Source organism: Ammospiza caudacuta, chromosome 17, assembly GCF_027887145.1.
Source record: "Ammospiza caudacuta isolate bAmmCau1 chromosome 17, bAmmCau1.pri, whole genome shotgun sequence".
NCBI classification, from domain to species: Eukaryota; Metazoa; Chordata; class Aves; order Passeriformes; family Passerellidae; genus Ammospiza; species Ammospiza caudacuta.
Genome location: NC_080609.1, coordinates 8693377 through 8707852, shown reverse-complemented (window position 1 = coordinate 8707852; position 14476 = coordinate 8693377). Strand labels below are relative to the sequence as shown.

The 14476-nt window shown below is 41.8% G+C and overlaps 1 protein-coding gene across 1 annotated transcript in view; it reads right to left on the bottom strand.

The window, feature by feature from the left end:
- Positions 1–14476, bottom strand: part of BMERB1 (bMERB domain containing 1) — a 46191-nt gene that overhangs the window by 19081 nt on the left and 12634 nt on the right. Inside the window, exon 2 of the mRNA XM_058815959.1 lies at positions 4540–4663. Within this exon, the coding sequence (XP_058671942.1) occupies positions 4540–4663 (124 nt within the window). The remainder of the gene's footprint in view (positions 1–4539; positions 4664–14476) is intronic.

Below are 14476 nucleotides of genomic sequence, written 5' to 3'. Positions count from 1 at the left end.
TAAAATATGATTGTACAACATAAATTGTGGCATTACCTAATTGAGGAAGGCTTGATTTTATAATCTGGAAATTGTCTCCTTATAAACTTCAGGTAATTCTTCATAGCAAGCAGGTATTCAGCTAGAAGTGATGTGGGTTTCCTGGGTATGAAGAGCTCAGCTGCTTTCAGCTGCCCTCCTTTCTTTGTTTTCAAGGAGGAAACAAAAATAAGGAGCAAAGCAAAGGACACATTTACAAAGGTTAATACCTGACTTGCAATTGGCACAATGGTTTGGGAAACATCATGACCTGTTAGTCCATTGCTTCAGCTCATTTTGCTTTCTTTGTTTCTTTTTATTAATAAAAAGAAAAGGATTATCAGAAAACTGACCTCTTATAAAGCATACACTACAGGATGAATATTTCACTATAGTATATGGCAAATAGACAAGAGTTCATCTGCTTTCCTTACTTTTCAAATAAAAAAATTTCTGGACTCAGGCTAAGAATAAGCTGTCACATATTTAATTTTATTGAGTTTCATGCAGGAGAATTTAAAAAGCTGTGTTTTGCAATAAAAATTATTACATTTTGAAAAACAGAGATGTCAGTTAGAGTTTCTGTTGTGTATATTTTTGCTTCACTTCAGAGTTCCAGAAAGTCACACTCTTTAAATGTATCTTTGTGTGACAACACTTCATCTTTAAATGGTTTAGTTTTAATTACTGAAATGAGGGTTCCATTATGTTTAGTGCACCAATAAGGAACTTCCACTTCCACTTCTCTCTGCAAGGCAGAGGAAAGAGAGTGTACAAAGACTGCAAAGTAGCACAAAAGAGTGGAAAATCACATGTATTGAAACTGTACAGATATTTATGGCCTTCACTTAAAATTGTTTGCTGTTTCATTTTTAAACAGGGTAAAACCTGTTCCCACTGCTCTCACAGATGGTTTTTTCTCTATTTTAGTGAAGTCTTTTTTTTAATACAGTGATAGGCAGGCTACAGAAATATCTGTGATTGTCTGAGAGTGAATCCTTGGTCTGTCACTAAAAACCAGGATGTGCTGCTCTGTGGGACTGGGGACAGCATTTGTGGGCCTGGCATGGAGAGGCAGTGAAATTGCAGCAAGTTCATAAATGTATCTTCTGAATTTTAAAGTAATTTTAATGGGTACTAGTACATGTCCAGTCTGTGGGTCCCCTCCAAGCCGAGCTGTTCTGTGATTGCATGTACAGACAAGGACTCCTCCTGCAGAGTTTGTGTTGTGTGAAGAGACAGGTGCTGTACAAAGCACAGCTGAGGAACTGCCAGAAACAGCCTCACCTTCCTGAGGACCTCACACAGGAACAGCTTTCCCTTGGTCACACACAGAAGTGTGAAATATGCAACCCAACTCCATGTCCGTGAGCATCTGGACCTTGCTGGGCTCTTTTTCAATTGGGTTTATTAAGGGGTTTTAATGGCTGATAAACTTGAGCAGTTCTCTGCCCAATGTCCTTATTTCATAGCCACATTTGCATCTTCTTCAAGGAAAATAGCAAATTCCATTAGCAGCCTTAGAGCCTATTCCCTCCATGGGTTAAACCTGACAGAGGAAGAGCTTGCTGTGGTTTCCACCAGCAGCAGGCCTAGCTTGCAGTGTGTTGTTGTCTTATTCTTGGGTGAGTATTTCAAACACAGGGTGGGGTATTTTTTAGCAGTGTTTTGTTTTCTTATTCTTGAGTATTTCAAACACAGGGTGGGGTATTTTTTATCAGTGTTTGTTGTCTTATTCTTGAGTGAGTATTTTTAAATGCAGGGAAGAGCTGTGGCACCTGCTGGCATGTGCAAGCAGAGCTGCCAGGTTGTGTGTGCTGTGACCCTGAGGGCTGGGGACACTGAGCACAGCTTTAGAGCCCTGCTTTCTTTAAGCACAGCTACAGTCTGCTCTTCCTGCTTTAGGATCTGGCTACATGTGAATAAAAAGATCAGACAGACAGTGAGCAGAAAGAACCATTATTTTAAAAAAATGTAGCTGGAAATGTGAGCTGTGCCTGGATGTGCAAGTGCTACAGAATCCTTTCACTGTGTTCATGCTTTTATAAGAACTATTGAAAAAATACCAATTTAACCCAAGAGAATTTCTATTCTGTTGCTAACAGCAAGAAAGGCAAAGAAGGGAATACAAACATACCACACAGTTTCTGTAATACTAAGTGTGTGTTTTATCCTTTTGCTCTAATTAAAGGAAAGGCTAAAGCAGATGCAAAAGCTAAAGAGCTGTGGCTCTCATTAAAGCTGCCCTGGCACTCTGTGCTCTGAGTGTAGGTGTAGAGCTGCTCGTTAGCAGTGTTCAAAGCTGAGCCTGCCTAAACCTGGCTGAGGAGGCTCAGCTGCATGTGGTTGGTTGGACAGGTCATTCCCAGGGGAATCCAGTCCTGTCAGAAGAAATCAGTTACTAAAATTCATGACCTACATACAGACTTCTGGTCTTTGGATGTTGGTAATTCATTACTCCAGAAATCAAATGAAAAAAAGATTATGGCTACATATAAAGTCTTCCACAATATGTCTATGAATTAGTTTATGTAATTTGCTTAGTGAAACAGATACAGAATTTGGACCACTAAGGTAACCATGACACGTGCTGTTAATCTCAGCAACAGGTCATTAAAATACATTTGTCATTGAAGACAAATGTAGCCAAGCCCTTCTGTCAGTGCAAATCCCCAGCATGAGAGGCAGGAAAGAGCAGGTGCTGCTGTATTATTTGGGTATCACTAGCTTGGGTACCACTGCTTCTCTCTGGCCATTTCATTCAGTGGCATTCACTCAATGAAGGATTGCCACATTGCCACATGCCTCAAGGATTAATGAGCAGTGTCAGAACACTTTGCCACACTGCAGGGAGCAGCTGGGCTGGAAGCTGTGTGAATATCCCTGGAAAAGTGGTCATTAGATCTGCTGCAGCTGAAGGAATGAGAGGGTCTGTGGCTCTCCATGGCTCAGAAAAGACAGAAACTGGGGTCCCCTCTGTCCCCTGCCTGCTCTGCCAGGACCCTGGGCCAACCTCCTGGAGGCTGGAGCTCAGAGGAGCTTCCCTGCCTGTGCCAGGGAGAGGCTGGCAGTGCCCTGGGCAGCTCCAGGCAGGGTGAGAGGATGAGATCTGGCCCAGGAGGAGAGCAGCTGCACAGTGTGAACACCAGATCTGTTCCCTTTTCAATAAGAAGCTCTCCTGTGTTAAATCCCTTACTCAAACACCTGCCAGGCAATACAGAGTAAAGAGTGTGAGCGTGGGGGAAATGAAAAGAGCAGACTGGATACCAGAACAAACAGAACAATTGCTCTCATTCACTGGGGCAGTTTATTTCAGTGCTTTGTTTGATAGAGAAAATGTCAAGAGAAGTGCAGGGTTCAATGATGAGTCTTCTTCCACATTAAATTTATGTACAAACCAATAACCAAGTAGTGACTTGACTACCAGGAGCAGGAGTGACAAAACCTTTCCTGTTCACTTTATTTGCACCACAAAGGCATTACTAAAGGTCAGTGGCACTATAACCAGTCCTTACTCCAAAGGTGTCTAAGCAGTGATTCTGGCAGAAGTCTCTGGGATAACACTCAGAGATGTGCTGTTTGCAGAGGGGTGAGGCTTCCAGCTTCTGGCAATGCAATCAGGGCACTAAAATTAACCTCCAGTGTAAGGGTCAAAGTACCAGATCCCTGTACTTGAACATAAGCAGAAAGCCAGTGAGTTTTTTCAGGCTACTGAAGCTTCATTAATGCCAAGGGTCTGAGCTCAGCAGGTTTTAGAACTACTGAAGTTCTTGGCCTGTCAGCAAAGGCATTTGTTTCTGACCTCAGATACTCACAGACTGAGGATACTTCAAAATAATACACTTCTAAATCTGATGATTTAGGAATATTAACCCTATTGCCTTCACCATCAGAATTGAATTAATATTCACAAACCTACAGTGAGGCTCCTATGCCTGACCTTTTTGGCAATTTTGAAAATCCCTCTTGGAATATTGCTATTTAATTTGATATATCAGAAAGTGTTTTGTGTTCATAACTTAATGGCTTCCATTTAACAAATGTCAAGTCTTGGCTGCTATTAGGGCAGAGCACAGTGTGCAGCTCTCTTGTGACATGAGCTAAGACCACTAATGAAGCAGAAATAAAGCGTGACTAGGTTAGACTGTGGAAGCTTCAAATCCCCTACCTGTTGATATTTTGTTCAGACAAATATCCTTGCCACAAAGGACTGAAATCAGGTAGGAAAAGATGCTGCAGAGACAGGTACTTTGCTAAAGTTTCCTTTTGTAAGTAAGAGATCCATTTTATGTATTCTGCAAATCGTGCTGAATAAAAAAAGGTGCTGAATAAAAAAGCAGTAATTTCCTTTGCAACTACAAAAATCATTTCCCAACGGCATTTTGTAAGTGCTCACCTAACTGGGATGCTCTTTATCTTTCTCCCTTTTAAAATGTCAAGCAGATAAAAGTCTTCTAAATACCATTCTTTCCTATTTTGATTAATTTTGCATAGTGTTTTCCCAGAGGGATTGATACTTACATAAACCTGAGTTCTGATTCTCTTCTGACTAAGACTTCCCGAAGTCTCTGGATCTTTGCCATCTCAAGCTCAATTTCCTCAGGCATCATTGTTGTTTCAGCCATTGAAATGATGTCAAGTTGATCTGTGTGTGGAAGCAGAGAAAATGAATTAAGGCAGTCAGACTGTCTTAATGGTGTTTTTCAGGTAAATTAAATCACAGAGCTACCTAACTATGGAGTAATTAATTCAAGCAGTAAAAAATACTCTAGCTGAATGCTGTGCTGACTGCTTTCTCTATTGTTTTTTCTGATTACTTGCAATGTAACAGTTTAGAAGTGAAATACTCCCTAAGCCAAAGTGACAATCATTTTGTTAGTCAGGCTCAGTCATCCCTCTGAGGAATCCCAACCCCATCCACAGCCACAGCCCCATTCCTGAACTGATATCACTGCCACAAAACCCTCTCAGAGCAATTACCTGCAGCTCTGCAGAGTCCTACCTTGGTGCAGGCAACATAAACCCATGAATATTCCCCACATTTAACCCCTAGAACTCTCCCTGCTGCTCACCCTGGAGCTAAAGCCCAGCCCCACCAAGAGGAGCCAAGGATGGGCTCAGAAATGATGCAGGAGCTCATCCTGCAAGGGTATTAAAATGGGAAAAAGCACTTTGCAGTAATAACTTGGCAGCTGGTAAGGCCAGGGTGCTTCTGTGATTATTTCTCCATAATTGATGTGTTATCTCTGTAACCCAGAGAGAAACAGGGCTATGGACTGAACCTAAAGCAACCAATTTATATGAGATGGGTTTGGAAAAGAAACTGCTTGGCCTCTGGAAAACCCCATTCCAAGGGTTCATCATACTTGGCCTTCACGTTAAACAAGAATTTAGACACTGAAAAACAGGTTGGCTGCATATCTTGGTACCCAAATGGAGAGATATTCCTGAAAAAAAAAAACCTGTTTCAGCTGTATTGATTTGAAAAGGGGAAAATAGAGAGGTCAAAACACACTCAGCATAATTATGCAGAAAACAGCAGACAAAAAGCATCAGAAAATAAGCTGTTCAATTAATTAAGAGGAGACAAATTCTGAAGTCTCTCATGACAGACTAAGCACAACTGAGAAGAATTTCTGACAAAAACTTGGAGTAGCAATGAAACTACAAAATCTCAGGAAACAGCTCCTGTATGAGCTTAGTTCATGGTTCTCCCAAAATGGAGGCAAAGGAAAAACATTCTATACTATATAAACAAAATCTATTTCCCTTGTATTTAAAAATAGATTAAATATTTTTTAAAGTTACCCTGCTAGTATTATCTGCAAGTTTTGACTTCCTTTCTTAATTAAGAAAGTGGAGAAACAAAAATAAAACATCTTTTTTTTTTTTCAAGATAACAGAATCTTGAGAAAAAAAAGTGAGACAGATTTTGAAATGTCTGTCATGACAGAACAGCCATGTTTCAGAAGTCGTTTTTACACTGAAATTGCAAAACTGGTCTGTAAAGTAAGGGTGTCTTGTACACACAGAAATGCTGCCTGTACAAGATGGATTTCCCTATTAGAAATCATTGTGCTTGTTGGAGTATATTTAGTTGATGTGTAGCCTAAATGTCATGAGGTTCTCACAGGCCCACCTCTCATTTTCACTGCTTGCCAGAAATATAAGCAGGAGATGGGAAGTTATTCTGATGCTACCATGAATTAAAGCCAATAATACTGGTAAAGAGGAATATAAACCATAAATAAATTACACATACATATTATAAAATTAGCTCTCAAGAGCTCAGAAAACAGGGGGAAAAAAAGGTAACTAATTTACTTGCACTCTGCAGCTCTAGCTGTAAGTGCCCTGGTGTCACTCCTTGTGTGAGGTCAGCCTCCACCCTCTGATTTCAACAATTCAGGAACAAACAAGCTTTTTGTGATGTGCTTAAAGCAGCATGGGAATTAGTGTGACAGGCAGAAGTCTGCTCTGACCCCTTGCAGAACAGAGATTCTCCTTCACATCCCACTCAACGTGTCCTTGAACCAGAGAAAAGATTTTTGAAACCGACCCAAAATTCTGTAGTGTTTCCAAAAGACTCAAGAATGCAAGCAAGGCAGCAGAAGCTTCAAAGTGGAGGGAAATAAACACAGAAACCATCAGATATCAGTTCACAGCTTGTCTGCAAGCTGGCAGATGTGGCTGAACCCTGGAATGGAGCACAGGTGAGGACACCTGGAGAGGCCAGGGCAGGAATTGCCACCCCAGCCCCCAGCACTCCCCACAGACACCAACCTCTGGCTCTCAGCTCCTCTTCTAACATCAAGATAACTGGCTCACCTGGAGCAGCTGTGCTGAAGGATAATTATTTTTCATAAAATGGTTTGAGCTCCTGGGATGTGAACCACTGGGGAAGATTATGTTAACATTATTGAGCCTTTAAGTAAAGCTCTGACTCTGTCCCAGTGAGGAATGACACCTCTGAGACATGGTTCAGAACAGCTTCACACAGAAGTCTCTCACATTTTCAAAAAAGAAAGAATGAACATTTTATTTTATTTAAAGCAGGTATGTAGTAGTCAACTATTTTTTAGCATATATTGAGCTTCTTCCTGGTAATGGGACAAAATTCATAAAGCAAAAATGGAGACAACACTGAGATTAGTCACAGCCAGTGACAGGATTAAACTATTTTGTCTGTTCTGCAATCTCCAGGATAATTTTCAGTGACAAAGAAACAAGTAAAATGATATTACTGTATGCACAAAAAGATAGCATGAAAATAATTACTACAGGGAAATAAAATTATCAAGCAATTACACACAGTGAGAGGGACTGAAGAAGTAAGCCTGAAGTTATTAATGCATAACTTTGGTTCAATTTAGACACAGACTGGTATAGTTAAACTGGGTATTAACTTAATGATCACACTTCATCCTCAGTGTGGCAGCCAGAAATAGAACAGCGGCCAGCTGTGTTTAAAAGCAACAAAAATCCAATTTGCCTATTAAGTCAATAAGTGCAAAGAAAACGTTAAAAGAAGCCTGAATTGACACAATGAGAAATGAGAGAACACCTCACACCTGGTGTCAATAGTTTCAGAGCCATTGGGAAGGGATGCTGTGATTAATTACCAGCCCAGACCCTGCTGCTGTCACTGGTGGTGGCCCCCCAGGACAGGCTCCCTGTGCTCAGCAGCCATTAGTGCTTTAATTGTCACTTGGGGCTGTCATTGTCACTGTGAACCAGAGAAGGGGAGGCCTGGCAGTGACACAGAGGGCCCCAAATCTCTGCTGTGGAACCAAACGATGTCATTGTCACTGCTGAGCTCCAGAACAGCTCAGGCACTGGCAAGGGACACGCAGGAGGAGCTGCAAGGGTGGGATCCACAGCAAGTGCAGGGTCTGCTCCAGCAGGACCCTCTGGATCCTCTTCTTTATGGCTCTGCTGCTCTGGAACCCAGACACACCTTCCAGAGCCACCCCAGTGACCCAGCAGGAGGAGAGCTCCAGCACAGGGCAATGGCCCAGCTCTCCATCCTGGCTCCACTGCTCCATCCACTGCTCCTCTCCATCCTGGCCATGGCTGAGCCATCCTAAATGAGACTGTCCAACCATGGCTGCTGAAGCTCCTCAGAGGATGGTGGCACAGACCAGCTGTGAGACCTCTCTGATGTGGAAACAACCCAGCAGCAAACCTGCTCTTCAGCCCACCCAATGATGGTGCTCCAGTTAAAAATTATTTTAAGTCATTGTTCTGAACTGGACTTAAATTGAGCACTTTGAAGCTTACTTCCCCTCCCTTAAATTGTCCAATAATAAACTAATCCTTGGTAAGAAAATGTTAATGCATAAGTTTTGCTCCAAATCTGGGTCAGAACTTTTGGGGTTTTTTCAAAGAATTCAGTGAAATTCTCAAGATAATCCTGTTTCACTGAAATATATTAAGTGCTAATAGAGCAGACTGCAGCAAGTAAACTCCTAATGCTACTTCACATATCAAAATTAAGACTCTCAAGACCACTATTAGTTGATGAGACAAAGCAGAAGTAAGCAGGAGGCACAGGTCAGAAATGGATGAACAGAGAACCAGTTAATGCCTCTTCAAAGGAGCATGCTTGGAAATTTAAATAGTTGCATAATGCAGAAAAATGAATTTGTTATAGTTCAAAATATTCCAGATAAAAATATTCATGTGAAAAGAATCAGATTGTTCTCATAGTTGGTCACTAACATGTCACCTGGAGGCATGAATGGAGGCTAGCTTGCAGCCAGCCCTTTTACTGTACCTTCTGTTGTTGCCTCAAAGTTGATTTTTTTCTTTTGATTTAATCCTTCTGGTGCAGGATGCAGTGGCCAATAACTAACCTGTACAGGAAAAACTACATTTAATTCCTTATTTCTAATCGAGCCTGCTGCAGCATTCTATTGCTGTGAATCCTAACAACTACTGAATTTGGCATGTGTGTAGCACATTGTATTTATTCAATGCTTTGTGATGGAATTACCATATAAATACAATACAAACAGCTGCAATGTGTTTTGTTCCTGCATTGCCTGAGAGGCTGCAGCCTTGTGCAATTTCAGATGGGTAGACTGGGGGAAAGGGAAAAAAGGGGCAGTGAGCTGGTTGTAGTGGCAGCGGGCACATCTCACACTCCTTTCACTGCATTCCTCACTTGGTTTGGACATTGGCAGCAGTCTGGCTTTGGGACACATCCCAGGAATGTCCTCATCCTGCTGCAGAATACAGCCCACAGGCCATTTCAGGGGTTCTTTCAGAAACGCTGTAATCTCCTCTTTCCCCTCACGGCAATCTCTTCCCTCTGCCTGTCAATTTGTTCTCCTATTTCTTCTCTAGCACCAAGAACAGGTTGGTGATGGCACAAATTCAGTAAATTTGGGATGGTGCTGCTGGTTCATCTGGCCTCAGTGGGCAGCACAAACACCTGGTGAGTTTTAGCACTGTGGAAAAGCAATGTCTAAAGGCAATAGGAGTGTGCAGAGGCTGTTACTGGAGGAGCAAAAAGTTGATGTGCTGCTCCAGTCACACTCAGATGGCAAAAGTTCTCAGAATCCCTTTGCTTGCACTGCTGTCAGTGGCACTGAATGCAGGAGATAACACAGCTGAATTTTGCTTCTAGCAGGAAGCTGATTTGTTTTTTCTTATTATTGTGCCTGTTATCATTTTTGAGTCCTTACTGATACTTCTCCATGAATGGAGCAACACATTTAAATTTTGGGCGTCTAGCATGTAGAGCCATGAACTGCACTTTGGGCTGACAAAGGAGCACAGCTCCTTCACAGCTGGCCAGATGTGCTTTGTCCCTGCAAGCAGTGGTAGCCCAAACTTTCTGACAAAACTGTGTCTGCTGGAAAATGCCAGAGAAGTGGCATTCAGAGTATTTGGGGGATAACACATTGCGTTCAGTACAGAAAGAATTCTGTCCAAAGACCCTTGTTTCCTTTCAGGGCATGAGAATCCAGAACAGCTTTGCACTTCTGGAAATGTTACATTTCAAAAAAAATCAGAAGTTTCAACTGCAATGCAGCTCCCAGATGCAGAGGGGGTAACCTTAGAGCCCTGAGATGTTGGCTTAAACCAGGCATCAAGGCTTCAAATACTTTTGCCAGACAGCAGGGCACCCAGAAATCCCAAAGGTGGTTTCACGTGCTCCATGCCTCAGCATAAACCTCTGGGCTGGCTGAGTCCCCTTAGAGCTTGGTTTTGCAACAGGCAGCTGTGAAAGCTGGCAGCTCCAGGGATCCTCTTTGGCAGGAAGGGTCCAGAGATGCCTCCTGAAAGCTGATTAAACACCAGGATCTGTGGGAGTGTCGTGGCCATCCAATATCCCTGCTTCACAGCTGCCATTTGGAGAAGGGGGAAAAGAAGTGGGGGATTTATCTGATTTGTGGGGAATTGTGGTGCATCTTTGCTTCCAGCAGACCTGAAGCACAAAGCACTGGCCAGCTCAGCCCTGTGCTGTGCTGTGTAAAGATCATTTATGTTCTGGGACAAACTGCTGGACTCAGGCAGTTCTTTGCATCTGCAGCTCCTCAGGCAAGAGATCAGAATTTCATAGGTAGAGAGACACATATGATTAATTCTTTTCTCTATTCATCCATCTCTGCTCATTCAAAACCCAGCACAGATCATTCTGTTTGCCATATAATCTCCTCCCCAAGAACTATTAAATCATCTGCTGTGACTGGTGATGGCTCTGTCCATCAGCCAGCTCTGGTCTGGGTGTAATAGCACAATTATAACATTGGGATTTATTTTGTCCAGTTTATTAAATTCTTTAATTATCACAGATTTACAGCATAGACATCTTCACACATAAGTTTCTACTTCCAAAGTATTTCACTCATACTCTAGCATATGACCCCATTTTAAAATTAGGTGAGCAGAGAACATAAAAAGCACTGTGCGCAATTGCCCACTGCACTTCCAGAATCACTGCCCTGTCTGTTCCACATCTAAGAGCCTCTGGTTATAAAAAGATTCTTTCAGTTGCTTATCCTGTATGTTCTTGTTCTTACCTCCAAGCTTTGACCTTTTATTTTTTATTATTTACCTTTGCAAGAAAGCCTGTTGGCAGCAGTCTATTCTTCCCCATTTCAGCCTTTTGTATACTTGGTCTCACTGAGCTTTCTCTCGAAATACAAATGCCAGATTCACAGTGTTGAATGTTAACTCCTTCCTCTGAAAGCCCTTTTGGTTCCTTTCCTGTGCTATTATACTCAAACACCTGCACACAATGTCTCCTGTCACATCTGATGGAGGTGCCTGCAGTTGTCCCCTGCCCAGATAAGATTCTCAGCTGCTTTCCATCTTTTAGGCTGTGCTTCTGTAGAACGAGTTGCACTGCACTGAATACAGCTGGTTTAAAAACTGAACCTGAAAGAGATCCTGCTTTGAGTTTTCTCACTGAATTACAAATGCCCCAGCAGAAATAGACAGTCAGTGGTAAAAGTGATTGCTAATTAAGGATGGTCTTCAGTACTTTGCTAACTAGAAGTTTTACAGTTAAATGATGGTTGCAACTTTCTAATTTAGGGACAATTTTCTGCCCTTGCTCCCTATTAAAATATATATATCAGCACAAATCCATAATGATAAGATCTATAAAGATCTTGCCTCTTAAAAAAAGCATCAATTAAAGTCTGGTTTGTTATCCTGCAAAATTTATAAGCAGTAATTATTCTTGGCTTTGTTTTTTGTCAGTTTATGACAGTTTCAGTTTCCTAAGTGGGTAATTATGCAACCCTTTAATCTTACACTTCCCCCAGGAAAAAGATATCTCTAGTCTTAAGGAACTGCTCTGTGCATAGAAAGCCTCATCTTGGTTGTAATGATATCCTGAAAAAACAGCTCATCTGGCAACAGTTGTTCTTCCTGCCCTGACAATGGGATCCTGTGAATCATCACCAGGCTGGAGTTCTTGCAGAAATTTAATGTCAGGCATAGGTCTCAATGTGATATTCAGACTTAATGAACCTCAAAATCTATACTGCTATCCTATGTTTGGATTATAAATTCCATTTGTTCTACCTTGCACTTCAGCTTTCAGATTTCAGCACTCTCCTGGCTTGTGATGCTGTCAGCCTTGTGGCGTCACCTGCTCATGGTGATGGGGACAGGTCCTGTGGACAAGCTCAGGTATCTGCAGGCACAGCAGAACAGCTCAGGAAGAAGAGAAGATTAATTTTACTGTTATCTGGGGATTTACTCATTAAGGTAGGATTTAGCTGTCTGAGGTCCAGTGTCCACTGCAGTCATTCACAGCCCCTACAAAGTTTGCAGACTCTTTCTCCATGCAGGAAGCCATAAGGATCCATCCTGTCAAATTAAACTCTCCCTTCACCAGAGAGCTCCATCTCTGCTTTTATATTCCTCCCTCCTAAGGGTGCTTGTGTGTGCAAGGAACTGACTCAGTACAGTGGGACAATTTGCTCCTTAATTATCTGTAACTAGAGTCAGTTCAAGCTGTAAATCTGTGTTTGATTTGGTGCTGGTTTGTAGCAATATCGGTATGATTTTCATGGTTGTGTTTTCTACTCCTGAGAGTTTCTCTATTTTTACATTCTTTGATTCGTGACTCACAATACTCTGGATACTCTGGGAGGACTTTCCTCAGTAGTATCCTCTCTTGCAGTAGCTTAAGAGCTAATACAAAACCACATTTACAGACCAGGAGACAGGATTTCAGTACTCACAGCAATAAATGACCAAGAAGTCAGAACTTAACATTGAACTAAAGTTTCTTAGAAAAGATAAGGAAAAAGCAGCTTCCTAATAAAATCTGTGCATAAACAATGAATAAAAGCCCCAGGCCTGATTTGATTATGCCATAATATTGTAATAAATACAGATTTTATTTGTGTGATAGAAATTTGCAGGATGTAAATAAATTCAGGATATGCGGAAGGATGTCCACTGAGATAAATTACCTAATGGCACTTACAGGTTGGATCTTGAAAACCCTCAGGGGCCTTGACACTCCAATTACAGGGCTCAACTTTGCTACTTTGAAGTCGATTCCAAGACTCTGTCTGGGCAATTTGCATGCCCCAGCCAATTTCCATTCACTCAGTGATAACAAGGGTGCACACATCTCTCCAGCTGGTTAGAGGGCAAACGCATAAAAGTGAGGAAAACATAACCATGAAAACAGCAAAGGGAGTTGGAATTAATATCTCTTTATAAAAACCTTTTTAAACTCAAGTCCTATCGAATTAACAATCCCCAGACACATTATTCATGGACTCACACACAATTCTCCACTCAGCTGAAACCAAATCCTCTGTATTAATACCAGCTGCATCTCTGAGTTGAGGCGGTTTTCAAATATCTAGATTCTAAATTTGGCAGATTTAACTTATTTTCCCTTCTGGTGGCTGTGATAAGGTCACACCAGCTCATGCCTTCAGATGCAAGCTGGCCTGCAAATGTCTGCTCAGAGGCCAGCTCAGGATCATCCCAGTGCAGTCCTTTCACACATTAAACACAAATACTGAGCAGCACAGTGGGTCTGTTCTGGAGCCTCAGAAATCCTGACAGAGTGCAAAATGGATTTGCTCACACACAGAAATTTTCAGAGCAATTCCAGCACACAGGAAGGGCATTGTCACCCTTGATTGGTGCCACCGTTGCAGAGTCCAGCTTCCAGTGCCTGAACTGAGCCACAAACTCTCCAAGACAACTTCAGTCCATTTGCAAAATAGCCTATGGTATCTCATCCAACCAATTTTGTTGGGCATAAAGAAGGATTAAGTGGGTTTGAGTGGGATTTAAAGAAAAGCTGTCCACATAATTAGGTCTGCAGAGATTTATGACAGACTTCACAAAGTACTATAATTGAATTGTGCAAGGACATTTTCCAGACTTCCTACTGTTGTTTCCAATTTTAAATAAACTCTAGTTTGGGTACCAGTACCACATTCCTTGTTGCCAGATGCTCTGACAACAGGACTTCTTACACATTTGGCTGGTGATTTCAGGTGAGGTGTGAAAGCAATTTCCCCCAGACCACATTACATGTCAGCCTGGAACTAAGCAACCTAATTTGTCTTGCTGGAACTGAAATAACAGAATGGCATTTTCCCACCTCTTTCTAGGAGATGCACCACTGCGTTTTCATCAGGGATTGTCCTACTGACCTGACCACATGGAAGGGTGCCCTCATTATCCCAGCAGGACTAAAACCAGAACCTTCCCCTAATGTTCTCTTCTTCTGGTTCCTCACTCTTCTCTCTGCCTCTACACACAGATAAACAAATAAATAAATCTCTGCAAGTGAGACAAACCAGCTGAGTTCTCAAGATACTGTTTCATATATCACATACCACAGACTTAGAGAAGATTTTCTTAATTACACAACCAGTCTGGAATGTGTTCCATTTAAAATGCTGCTCAGAGAAATTCTCAGTACCAAGGCAATGTGTGACCTCATAACTCATGTATGAAC